General features: G+C 39.0%; 1 protein-coding gene across 1 annotated transcript; it reads left to right on the top strand.

Moving 5' to 3' along the window:
* Positions 1–5,228: 5,228 nt before the first annotated feature.
* Positions 5,229–9,101, top strand: lrif1 (ligand dependent nuclear receptor interacting factor 1). The gene is made up of 2 exons (XM_042492671.1): positions 5,229–6,996; positions 7,433–9,101. The coding sequence occupies exons 1-2, from the start codon at positions 5,284–5,286 to the stop codon at positions 8,375–8,377; spliced, it is 2,658 nt and encodes an 885-aa protein (XP_042348605.1). The 5' UTR covers positions 5,229–5,283; the 3' UTR covers positions 8,378–9,101.
* Positions 9,102–14,150: the final 5,049 nt, after the last annotated feature.

Here is a 14,150-nt window from a genome sequence, read left to right as displayed (position 1 = left end):
GACTAGAAGAATTCAGTTACAAATATTAGCAATAAATAGTCATTCTAGCTTTTAAATGTTAAAACAGTTTGTCATATACAACATACATACATACTTAAACATTAAGACTCAAAGAAGTGAAATGTAAAAATGTGCCTTTTTCATGCACACTGAGCGTTTGAGCCAGCTTTATGAGGAGCCTGTATTTTCACATTCTATTCATTCCAGCTGAAACTGTGTTAGAAGCATATAGACAACTTTTGTAACATACTGGTGAACCATAACATGTGTTAGAGAGAGACTGCAACTACAGTATCTGTGTGCTGGAGACATGATTCTGATCCGTAGACTTACAATGTAAAGTGAAATATTACAGTATTGTATATTAAATGTGCAATGAGATGTTTGCAAATCAAGTTATGCAACTCATTTGTCATTTGACAGTTAATGATGTTAACTTTGATAAAAGGCTTCTATACAAATTGTAATTTGTGTTATTTGGTCTAATATAAATATATAGACAAAAATGTCCACCAGGGATACTAAACATTTAATTTCAGGGCCCCTTTTTCTTTTTTAACACACTCAAGCACTAATTTTAAATTGAAAGTACAAAAATGATCAGTGTGAATCGGTTTATTTTCATTGTGAATTACAAAATTATTTCGTCACCCGGTGGTGTCCTCCTAATGTTGTACTTCAGTGATACAACATACATGGATGGGTTGATGTTGTGTTGACCAAGTGTCTAGTTAACCCTTTTGAAACCCAGGAAAACTGGCATGATTTCTTTTAAAATAATGGGAAGAAGGAAAATGGGACAATGACTTCCTTAACAAATCACTTTTGGCGTCAAAAGAAACACTGAATTTTCTCCATTACACACACACACACACACAAACGCACACACACACACACACACACACACACACACACACACACATACACACATATATATATAAAGGATGTAACGCTACATAAAAATCAAGAAAAAAAGGAAAATAGTTTTGGTTTTGTAGTGTTAAAATGACAGCTAAAATTATATAAAATGCAGCACATTTTTTATATATATATATATATATATATATATATATATATATATATATATATATATATATATATATATATATATATACACACATATGTGTGTGTGTATACACACACACACAGTATATATGTATGCGTATACAGTATGTATGTGTATGTATATATATATATAAATAATTTAAAATAGAATTTGCTAAGTGTTTCAAGTTAAAATAAGGGCTGAGATAATTAATTGTCAAACCAATAAATTGTAAGGGTTTGGATCAGGTTTAGATATGGGAGGAAACATATCAACAGGGAAACAGTCTACGACACAACACCGGTTAAAATTAGAGGATTACAGATCGAGAATGAATATTAAGTTAAGTTTGTGGTTAACGCTGTTCACCGAACTTTACATCAGAGGGAAGACCGGAAGTGAGGTGTAACGGCCCGCGACCATGGATGTATTATAAGGAAGTCGGGCGGATGCGAGACAGAAACGGAAGTTGCGCTGTGAAGCGCTAGAGGAAAACTGTCAGTGAAAAGGAATGATGTCGCTGTAACGGTGGTTAATTTCGTGGATGTATGACGAGCTTATAGAGCTCCTCTTACACTTTGGGGACGGAAGTAACGACATAAATAAGTTACTAGTAACGTTATCTCCTCGTGGCTTTCCGGTTAACACTCCTCACGTTAGCATGCTCCAGGAATTAGCCTGTGCACTCAATCTGCTGTTTTCGTTGCACTCACCAGCTGGATGGGAACGTTACGAGCCAAGTTTGTTTTCATGAGTCATGCATCCTGCCATGAAAGAGATGGACTCGGGTCACAGGTAGAGTTATATCAAACTTTATTACATCCAACATATTTATACCATTTACAATACACGGAGAGTAACGTTAATTGTAGCAATTAAACGCTGTAGAAAGGCGCAGGACAAGAACGGTCCCCTTTATTGTTATTTAGCAGCCTGTTTTTCCTGACGGCTCTAACATCACTACAGAACGAGCTTAGCGGGTTAACGAGTGTTTTGAGCCTAAAGCCAGAGTTCACAGTGTCCCACAGGTAACTATGGTAACATGGTACATTAAGTTAATGTCATTAGAAACCACTCAGAAGGTGGCAGAGGGACATGATTTATTATATATATATATATATATATAATATATATATATATATATATATATATATTAATTGTTTAATTTGTTTTTATTGTTTTTTTCACAGATTAACTGTGTGAATATAGTGACATTTTCTGCACAAAAAGTCAATTTTATAATAATTAAGTATTTTGGCTGGGGAGAAAGTGATTCAGAATAATATCGAAATATTTTGCGTGGTAAGATTGTATCAGTACTATCAGACTTCCTTATAATACATCCATGATCAATACATGGAAGCCAAGGCTGCATTCAGACCCAACGAGATGTTGCAAAACATATTTCAACACAGAATTTGGTGCATTGAATACTTGTGTCTTGCAGCTGCACTGCCTTTAATGTGGTGTGGTTGAACTGAATTCAGTTCAAGGGGTTTCATTGATGTGGGAAAACTTCCATCTACATTGCCACAGCAAGTGAGTAATAAAAGTATACTAAGTACAAATCTACCAGAATTTGGTTTATATACACTCTGCTGTTAATTTGATTGGGTACACCTCCGACACACACCCACCTCACAGGAGAAAACCTCAAAGCCCGCCGCAGACAGTTTTACACCATTTAGAGGAGCAAAACGTTGCAGACGTTTGCAAAAATGTGCACTCTTCTGTACTTTAATTTATTTTAGTTTTAAGTTTTATTTGATAAAGAATAATGTAATGTTGTATAATAAGTTTTGGTGTCAGTTTTGTTCTAAATCTATACAGATAATGCACGCTTTATTGAACACATATCAGAAGTTATTCTAATGAATATCTGGTAATTTCTGACATCAACACACATAACTGAATCAACATTGAAGCATCTGGATCAATATTGAATCGAATCGAAATCTAATCAAATCGTGACCCAATGAATAGAAATTTAATTAAATTGTGAGGCTTTTGACAATAACCAGCCCTACTTATCAGGTAACTGATGATTCTCAGTCATTGAGGACATGGTGATTATTAGTGCTATAGGCTATTGGAGACTTTTAACCTCTCATCCAAGAGGTTTCTTCAGTTCTGGAACTGGAAGGAACCCGAAGACGCCTTGCGGTTGAGAGGTGAAACATCCTCAAGAAACTCAATGAAGTCCAGCTGTCAGCGATATAGAGCTCAGTCAAGTCAAGTCAGCTTTATTTATAAAGCCCATTTTCACAAATCACAATTAGCCCCAGAGGGCTTTACGGCATACGACATCCCCTCTGTCCTCAGACCTTCACATCGACTAAGGAAAAACTCCCCCCAAAAAAACCCTCTATAATGCGGAAAGAAAATGGTAGAACTGATCTTATGAGATAAAATAGATGTTAGCAAAGTTTTCCTTTGGGGACACAATTTTCAGTAGATATAAGGTAATATATATATAAATATATATATATATATGTATGTATGTATGTTATGGCAATAAGAAATCGCAGTAATATTGTATTGTGACTTACACAGCGTACTCATATTGTATTGTTGGTACGGCTGGGGCGATTCATTGATTATGATAGTACATCAATTTGCCAAACGTGTGTTGTGTGTGGCATGATTATAGTAAGCTGTGCCCGGCTGGAGCGTGGATGCCACCAGAGAGTGAGCTGCAGCCCACGGCTGCTCACAGGAGATCAGCTGCTCTGCTCCTGAAGTGAAAATATCCCAGAGTGCTTTGTCAAGACTGACAGCACTGTCCTGTTTACTTTCTGTTCTCACTCAGCAGGACACATTAGGATTACCAACACGTGGATCCTGTTTCTGTTTAACATTTCAGCTCTGCTGCTAACATTACACTGTGTTATTATTCGGCTGTTTTGTATTTTGTGTGCACTGTAACGGCTGTGTGCGAGCTAGAAAACGCCTTCAACTAACGCTAATAAAAGTGCTGTTCCAGTGTGTGACTGCTGTTAAAATCTGTAAATCATTTCAGTCGTTTTTCTTGTCCTAAGCTCAGGCAAAAGCACATTTGCAAGCGATTATCTAAACTGCATATTACTCCAGTGATGGAATAGTTCCATGTCATGATCATAAACATTGAAGTTTTAATTCAAGTACTTCAGAAAAGCTGCTGATTCTCGAACTGAGGAAAAAGGCTGCTGTGATACAAAGCGATTAAATAAATGTGTGTCACAGCAATCCTTTTGAGCTTGACTACCAGTATTTTTCTCATCGACATATGATAAGGTCTTTAATAACAATTATCATTGTTATTAAAATGATAACACTGCAGTGATGTGGAAATTAGACTAAAATATATACTGCTGTTATCATTGTTTTCTAGAGAAAAATGATTAAATGAAATCATTTAAAAATTAATAAGACTAGTTTTTGATATTTTTTTGGGGTAAAGTAATTGTAATAAAAATAATCTTTGTCAATAATTAAGAATAATTAATAAGTTAGGTGTAATATTAGACAACTTATTGGAAAAAATGAATAGCTACAGCCCTAATTTTGGTGTGTCTGTTGATTTCCACCCACACCAACTGCAGCTTATTGTCATTTCTTACGCCCGAGCTTTTCCTGCTGTGACACATCAGAAGTGTCTGCTGTGTAAAAGGCCTGCTGATATCAGAAAGAAAAAACAAATGAGAGCATTTCCTGAAATGTTAAACTATTCTCTTAAGGGTTGTGCAATAGCAGCATTTATTTTTTACAGTTATGTCTTTATTATTTTTGACATTTAACAACTGAAAAACCTTTAAAAGATAATACAGAAAAAATAGGAGTTTAATTACAGAAAATAATTACAAGGACAATAAATTATTTTCAAAATAAATTAGGAAGTAAATAAGATAAAATGACAATACAATAAATAAGCTAAAAATACATAAATAGATCAGATATGGTCACAAAACACATGTCTTCTGTCCATACAGAATCAGATCAAGTCCAGCTGGCTAGACTGTGGTCAGCAGCTGCATTTTAAAGACCTCAGCCGGTGCTGTTTGTGAAGGGAGCCATTTGAGATATTAACACACCAAATGTTGGCATCTGCAAAAGCATCTACCAGTTGAACTCATGTCAGATGTGATGTATTTTTACCTTTAACGTGTGTGTGTGTGTGTTTTTTTATTTTTTTTTCTGTCAGTGGGACTGGTGTCTTCTACCAGGCGATTCCTGCTGTCGGAGCTGATGGGAAGAACATCATGAAGCTGATTCCTGTACAGATGGTCAGCAGACAATTTGTCAGTTCTCAAATGATTCAACCCAAAATGAATCCTACACCGCAGAAACCTGTGGCCATAAACACTGCCCCAGCACCTGTTCGGGCTCAAATAAGCCACCCCAAAACGAATCCTACCCCACAGAAAGCTCTGGCCATACAAATGGCCTTGGCCCCTGTTCAGTCTCAGACGATCCACCCCAAAACAAATCCTACAGCACAGAAAGCTGTGACCATCAAGACTGTCCCAGCACCTGTAAAGATGTCGGCTTTGAATCCTTCCACCACGCAGCAGATCGTCAATAAGCAGGTTTCACTCACGAATGCCTTCCCTAATCAAGCAGGTTGGAGTCGTGGTCAGTCACTAAACAAGCATCCACTTCAGCAACAGGATGTAAATTTAATGGCGGTAGTTCCCCTGGCTGTAACACCTGCAACAAACAGTGGGACATTAGGAAGACTCCCAGGTCATCTCCCAGTCACAGTGAAATTTCCAGCACTCCCCAGAGGACCGTACCTTCAGATTCCCTCCAGCTCACAAGTCCCAGCGTCTGAACGACCTCACTGTATCAATCAGCCAACTTTTACTCCCTTGTCATCCAGCTCCTCTCCAAGCTTATCCAGTCTGCTCTGTGTGTCACCCACCACCACTGTCAGTCCAAACACTGCTCCACAAAGTGATTCTGCACTTTGCGAGACATCAAATATAACTTCATGTCCCTCTAAAGGATCAAAACCACATTTAAAATTAATTCCAAAGGCTTCCCAAAGGCCCAACAGCCCCATAAAGTGGGTCATAGAGGAGGAGGAGGACAGCTCAGCCACTCCAGCTCCAGATCCTCTTCATTCCTCTGTTACGTCAGAGGCTCTTCGAGCTGTTGCAGAGAGAGGAAATGCCAGCCAGCACTGTGATGTCCTTCCAAAACCAGTTCCTCTGTGGCGTCGGGGCAAAAGTGGACAAGGAAAGGAGGACGCCTTGATCACGGACAATGGTAAAGTGTTTTTTGTGGCCAAAAATTGCAGCTTGCGGTCCAAAATGGCAGCAGAGGAGTCACCCACAGCAACAAGAAAAAGTCATGAATTGGACAAAACAGTCGTATCTTCACCCAAACAGTCACTCGAGTCAGCTGCACCTCAGATGAAGCAGAGCCTCCGAGTTCCTCATGAGTCCGATGAGGTGATTGATCTTTGTGATGATGATGCTTCTGATGACTCATCTCAACAGGCAGCATCAGCTCAGGTGTCAGCACTCACTCTTCCAGATGAAGACAATGTAATATTTGTGTCCTATATTCCACCCAAAGCTGAGTCTGCGTCAACACCAGATTTGAGACCACAAACACAAATGACACATGTAAAGGAAACGGACCAGACGGGCGCAACATGCTCCGACGAGGTGACGGAACAACAGAGCCGGAATGCTCCAGCTGACGATGACATCTCTGCTGTTAGAAGTGAACCTGACCAGAGCATGTCATACCACACGGTCAGAAACCTGCCACATGTTTGTGATTCACCACTGATTAACATGTATGATAATGAGGGCTCAAACACCAGCAGTCAGCAGAGCGCCTCCAGCCACCAGCCGGAGAACATGAAAGCTGACGCAGAGTCAAGAAGGCCAGCAGATCCCAGCACGTCCAACAGCAGCAGTGGAAAATTTTCTCCAATAGAGATGGACACCTACAAAGTAGAGGTGAGGACGCTTCTGTTGCTTTATTACTTTGGATGAATGGCGAGCAGCTCCAATTCAGATTGAATAGCTACACTTTGGGGCATCTGTCATGTCTGTCTGCGGGACACACTGTGGTTTCGAGGGCTGCGGGCGCTCCCCGCCATCGGCTTTGTGTGTGACAACCTTTCCTATGGTCTGAGGGAATCATATTCTGCTTAACTTATGTGCATAATGTTAAATTACATACAAACTCCAGAAAAAAGACTTAGCCTATCATAGTTTAATAATTGAACTAAACAAGGTTAAATAATATGATAAAAAATGAAAAGAATCCAACCAAATGTTAAATAAGAGCATGTGACAAAAATGAAATGAGAGCTATGAGCTATTTGTCGTTCTTGCATGAAGATGTAAAAATAGCTGCATTCCACTTTTTACATTTTTTTTCTATTTGCAGAGCTCTATGTATCCAGCAGCAAGTTGGACATCCTCGCCAGAATCCTGTCAAAGGGCTGATAGTCTGCTGAGACAGTTATTTGGGATTACAGCTAATGTGGAAGTTAGCCTGCAGAGGATCGATGGAGCCTCAGACTGGTGTCCTCCTGCTGATCCTCTGCAGAGTGAGTCCATCAGCTCAGAGCAGGATCAGCAGGAACCAGCCAGCGGGCTCAAAGAGAAAGACATTTTACAGGACCTTTGCTGTCCACAAGACATGGACAAAAGAGTGAAAGTAAGTGAACAGGAACTGTCTGAAAACCAGAGTCCCCACACAGATAACAGACCTTTCAAATGCTCACATTTCAAAGTGAACACTAAAGCTCTCTCAGTTTTGAAGAAAAAGTGCCTCTCAGGTAACAGTCCTCTCAGGGGGACATCTTGTGTTGTTGAAACTGAGCCAGTGATTGGCTACATGGAACCCATCGATGAAGACTTCCTCAGCACAGATGAAAAGGACATCCCAAACTCTCAGGACACATCTGTCCGGCCACAGACTCAGACCTGCCCGGATCTGAACACAAACACAAGGAGACTGGGCAGGACCAGGAAGCGCACAATGTGTCCATGTTGCATCCCTGGAGCTCAAGATGCTGCAGCCAAGTCCAGCACAAAGACACAGGAGCCAGACAGGTGGACATGGAGGACAGAGAGGACAAATAAAAGAGGGGGAAGAGCAAAGACTTTAAGAAAAGATGTCAAAACATCTGGAAGCATCAGTTGTCCAACAGAGAAGAGGAGGCACTACTGCAGGACTCCTGATGAGGTTTCTGCCTCAGTGGACAGTTTGTCCACAGTATCAGTGGACTGTGAGGAACTAGAAAAGCAGGAGCAGGTCAGAAGACTCAGAGAGCTGTTGGCAGAGAAAGAGGCAGCTCTAGAACTGATCCGAAAAGGCTTGAGTTGAGACTAAAAGCTCTAATATTCTAACAAAATTAACTGCTTTGTTTTAGTACTTCATATTTGAATACTTCTGTTTGTTTGAGTTAACAAGAACTAACACAGCTGTCACAGTGGATGCAGTACAGTTACATGTACACAGGGCTGTTTTGGGGAAAAACATGTAAACGTGTGATTTGGCTTCAGTGGCTTTACTCTGGTAGATTGATGTCTGAGGTTTATATTTCATCTACCTCTTTCAGAGTGCTGTGAGAGCTGCTGCAGACACTTACAGTTTAGCCGGTTCCCACAGTCATGACATTCTGGAAAAGTTATAGAAGTAGAAATGTTGTTTTCTGGGCTTGGAAATGTTTTAGAATTAACAAAGTTTTTGAAAACTGTTGAATGTACTTTGTTTTGTGTATTGTTTAAAAATATGTTCAGAAAATCTAACATTACACGAAATATGTTGCATTTAAAATCTAGTGCTGCACTGTGACAGTTGATAGGACCTGAGGTCATCTATCCCCTAAAAAGAAGCAGGGTCTTAATGTTTTGCAAAGTACCTGTTTTTGGCATTCTGGTCTTTTGGAATATGTTGGTTGGTGGCAGAAATGTCTAATTTGTGAGTTAAAATAACAAGCACAGGACTTTGCTTTGCAAACACCTGATAAGTTCATATCATCCAGAAGTTTTGAATCCACAGTTCCTCTGTGAAATCGTAGACTATCACCTCCCAGAAATCTCTCATATGTGGCTGCTCCCATGTACAGGGGCGCGCCTTTCCATCATGGCTCCATAACACGCCTACGTGGCCTTGGATTGGAAATAATGACAGCTAGTGTGGTGCAATAGAAATAAAGCTGCTAATGTTTGAACATCCATCACCATGCTTCCTGGAATGTTATTGCCAGAGGAGAAGTCGTATAACATCTCACAATTGTGTTTTATCGACATTTCAAAAATATAACTGACGTTTTGCACCAATCTGTAATGGAAACCAGCTCACTGTATCTACATGATATAGAGTCTGTCAGCATGGGAGTCTCCAGATTATGGGCTGCATAGGCAGAATTTCCATTATACACCCATATTCCACCACATATACCTCACATGGTGATGACCAACACTACACACACTACACACACCACCGTGATCAGTTAAATGTCCTGAAGCTAGAGTCTGTTGTCATTTATCTTAAAAGTTACATTGACTGAAAATCTTTCAGAAGTAATATGTTGAACCTGTCAGGAGTACATAAATACTACGGAAGCATCCTCCATCCCATCCACAATGATAGAGCTCCACTTCACACCAACAATAAACCGGTTTAAACTGTTAAACCTTTGAAACCTGGATCGACATTACTTTTCTTGTGCAGCATTCAGACACCTTTCGTAAGCCAAGTATTCTCCCACCACTGAGCTCTTTATTTGCTCATAAACTATGGTATTAAACTATGGTGTGTTCAGTAATGTGTAATGAGAGTAATGTGATTTGCTGGTTATAGGGATCAAAATTCCCTGAGTTTACATTTTAGAGAATGACTATATTTGATTGTATTTAAGTCAGCTGGGATTGAGACATGGTGGAAATACTGTAAAAACATATCTGCTGTGAGAAAGTGAAGGGTGAATTGCTTCAGAATCACATGGTCGGTGTGATGTACTGTCAGACACTAAGAATCTTTTTCTGTTTTATCTTTGAAATGTGAATGTTTAACAAAAATGACTTCTTAAATGTTTTACTTTTCATATATAAGAAATACTAATGACATATTTCTATTTTATTAGAGCACTAATAAATAAATGCACTTGTTCAAATGATTCAAACTCACTGTGTAGTGTTGGATGGAGTTTTGTAGTCACTTCTGTTTGTAGCCACATGGTGTTAGACAGGTGTTTTTGTGAGCTCAGTGTGTGCATCAGTGTTTTGCTTTAACACTTTCCTCAGGAGCACAGTATGTTACCAGCGACAGGACAGATGTGTGTGGCTTCTGCTGGCTGTAGATATCCGTGCTCTGGAGATGGATCCTGACGTTTTTTGATTGCCCCATTTACCATTCCACAGTTTTTACAGTGGTCACCAAGGCCCGTTTTAATATAACTCACACTGATATCGCTCTGCGTGCAAAATGCGCTTTTCAAAATCAGTAAATCAAGTAAATCCATATTCATTCATTTTCAGAATTTTAAACCTTTAAATGCTAGTTTTTGGTTATGATGCCACAATGTTTTTAGTTGAAAAAAAGAATAATGATTTACAATATACTATATGCAAAGTAGATTTTTTAAAAATCATAATCACAGTCTGGAATATGTCAATGATTAGCAGCAATATTGATATGCAACATTGAATTGACAGTGCACCTAGTGAAAAGAATGTGTATTTTCCTATGGTATATGCCCTGGTGTATGCCTAATGTGGTTAAAAAAAAAATCAGTTGGAAAATGGTAAAAAAAAAAAAAAACCTACAAATTCCAAGTCAAAAGCCCAGAATGACACCAGGAAATAATATGATGCATGTTTTTGTGCTTTGATGGCTGTGGGATCTAAAATGTCAGTTTGAATGGGTTTCAATGGAGGATTTTTTGAGAAACAAGTACATATAAAGAAAAGGAAACAAAAAAGAATTCTAAATAAACAGTAAAAACAGAAATAGAAAAATGTAACTAAATATTACAAGGCAAGCAGTACAGACCTACAAACCAACGACCAGTGTACTAAGTCAGAGTCCCGCAAAAGTTGTATCAGAACACAAAATCCAGACTGAATATAATTTACCTTTACAGATTATTCGAAACAACAGCAGCGTTGGACTGGAAAAAAGGAATCAGACTGAGGTTTGTATTTCAAGTCTGTAATACTCATGTTGCAGGGCTGCACAGACAGTGAAAATGTTTCAGTCCATGTAGGACTTTCCTCAGTGCGGAATGAAGCATTCACACTGGTTCACCACACATAGAGGCTACTCATACAGGTGTGTGGGACATACCGGTATAAGCAGACACAAAATCGCCACCCACCAGGGACATCTGGACAATGCCACAGGGTTTCCTCCCTGCCACAATTGTGCTGCATGCTCTGATTACAGAAAGGTTAACACTTTTACCAGCTTTTTTTTTTTTTTTTTTACCAAAAAATAATACAGAATTAAAAAAATTATAACATATAGCTCCAACAATGTTGTCTACTTTCTTGCATGCATCAAATGCTGTGTCCAATATGTAGGTGAAACTAAAAAGACAACTTAGATTCAGGATCAATGAACATAAAAGTGTCATCCGTCATGCCGGTTTCTATTTTCGATGGCAATTATTCTGTATCAGATTTGGCTTTCTGTGGCATTAACATAATGTTACCTGATTGTTGTGGGGGAAACATGGACGTAAACACTGCAACTAAATGGTTTAAAATAAAGAATTGGACATAACTTGCTTTCTGTGATGCAACAGTTGGCCCCATTTCCAGTTTGTATTCCATCGTTGTATGCATATATACTCTAGCATATTCTTGAAACCATGTTTTTGACTGTTTGCTGTGATGTGACCTGGTAACTGACTGTGTGTATAATCAAGCTCCTGGTGACTGAGTAGGTGCTCCTGTATGAGTAGCCTATATATGTGTGGTGAACCAGTATGCTACTTCATTCTGCACTGGGGAAAGTCCTACATGGACTGAAACGTTTCCACGTTTTCACTTAATACACTTTTGCACTGCAACATGTGTAATATAGACTTTTGAAATACAGTTATCAGTCTGATTACACTTTATTTTCTGTGTGAGTCCTCCTCTGCTGTTGTTTTGAATTTTCCTGACTAGCTCACCATAAAAGAAGACGAACTTTACAGATTATTACAATATTATGAGATGAATAACATGGAGAACACAGTTTCTCCAAACCAGACGTTATGATGGCAGGTGTGTCTGACCTTCACAATGAATAATAGTTCTAATAGTTGATCTAGCTTAGTGTCTCGCTGTATGCTTTACTGCTCATATTTATCTTTTGTTGTCCTGCGTCTGTTTAATTGAGAGAATGGACCTCATGCAAGAAATAATATACAAACCAATTTTCTCTAAATTATGCTAATATACAGTATCTGTTATTTTGTTAGTATCCATTGATTTCTGGGATCCAATGTTTTTATTTTTTTCTCTTCTCTCAGGTAAGAGGAAACATAATCCACGCAGTGATTAAGTTCTCACCTTAATGTCATAATGAATGCAATTTAGTGATATAAAAATGTAATTCCTAGGAGATGGTTGGGCTGAAACATGTCAGTAGTGATACTGTGTCAGTTTTTCTCACAGATTAACAGTGTATGGTGTATGTCAACAGGTAATTCTCTAAAAAAACAAGGAAAACAAAACGCAACTTTTAAAACTTATTTTTAGGCAATTCTTTTGTACCTCTTTTCAGTTTTCTTGCAAATTTTTGAACCATTACTTTTTTCACTTTTCATTGCTGTCTTCCTATGTTTTTGAAGCCAATTTGCTCAGGTTTCAAGGGGTTAAATGCAAGTGTGCCCCTTTCTATCATCTTTCATCTTTCTTCAAATCAGACATCTTTGTGGGTGATTGAACATGACGCAACAGGTGGAGCTCTCCATGACTTATTTACAGCACTTATACAGTCTGTCACTCACAGGGTGGAAAGATGATCCGTTCACAGCTGACCAGATCACATGAATGAGAGGAGCAGCAATTTGTGATAGTAAACTTTTAGATGCAGCAAAATAGGCAATTAAGTGACACTCCATCGTGCCTGACATCCTGCTGCGCTGTCTCTGCCTCAAGTGTGCTATATGCAACTGTGCATATATATATTTCAATAGTGCTCCTAATAACCTTTCCAGTTCAATTAATCTATTTTGTGGCAGATGATTTAGTTGTGGCAGCCCACCAAATATAAATGTCTGTTTCTCTCTGATACAGTCCCAGACAGTCTTAGGAAAGTAAGCTTGAATAACATGTCGTTTAAAATCGTGTGTCTTTTCTTTTCACTAATAATTATGGTGATCTGGATGCACTCACTACTATTAGTTATATAGTTATATTTAGTCTTTGCAGCAAAACAAACCAAAAAGCTTCCATAGTTTGAGTGTTTTCAGTCTGCATTCTCTTCTTGCCCACTGGGTGGAGCGCTTTCTACAGCTAACAGCATCCACAGCTTCACAGTTAAAAACAGAACAGAAAGTATCATATTTTCACATTAATACTGTTTTCAGGCAAAATTAGCCAACTGGTTGTGTGTTAATGATGAGGAGAGAGAGGAGGAAGAGCAGCACGCATCCATCATCACAGTGTTTCTAATAGACAGGATTGAGCTCGGGGATCGGAGCTTGCCTGGAAGCATCTGCCTCCTCCGTCAGCCCAACTCTCCACGAGGGAAAACCTGATTATCCAAATAACAGCAGTGGAAGTGAAGTGGCTGCTTGTCAACGGGACAGAGAGGATGTCACCAGAGAGGGTTGGGACTCCATGTTTGGATGTAAAGACTTGTGAGTGCTGCCAGCTGCTGTGGGCCTCCACAAAGCTCCAGATAATCATGAATATTTTGAGTTTTGCTGGTGTTGCTCCTTTGAAGAGCAGCTGCTTGGTTTCTGCAGAGCGGGCTGGACACACACAGCAAAGATATCTTTACATTCACACCATCAGTCAGCTGAAGCAGACTGATGGTGTGAATGTCTTTCTGCAGCAAACCACTGTCTATTCTGGCTCCCACTTTTCATGAGTATAAGTCAAAAATTTACAGCTGGAATCATATTCATTTTCATATTCAACCCTTAAAAACCTAG

Source organism: Plectropomus leopardus, chromosome 8 (genome assembly GCF_008729295.1).
Source record: "Plectropomus leopardus isolate mb chromosome 8, YSFRI_Pleo_2.0, whole genome shotgun sequence".
NCBI classification, from domain to species: Eukaryota; Metazoa; Chordata; class Actinopteri; order Perciformes; family Serranidae; genus Plectropomus; species Plectropomus leopardus.
Note: the sequence above shows the minus strand (reverse complement) of the source record. Positions and strands in the feature narration are given on the sequence as shown.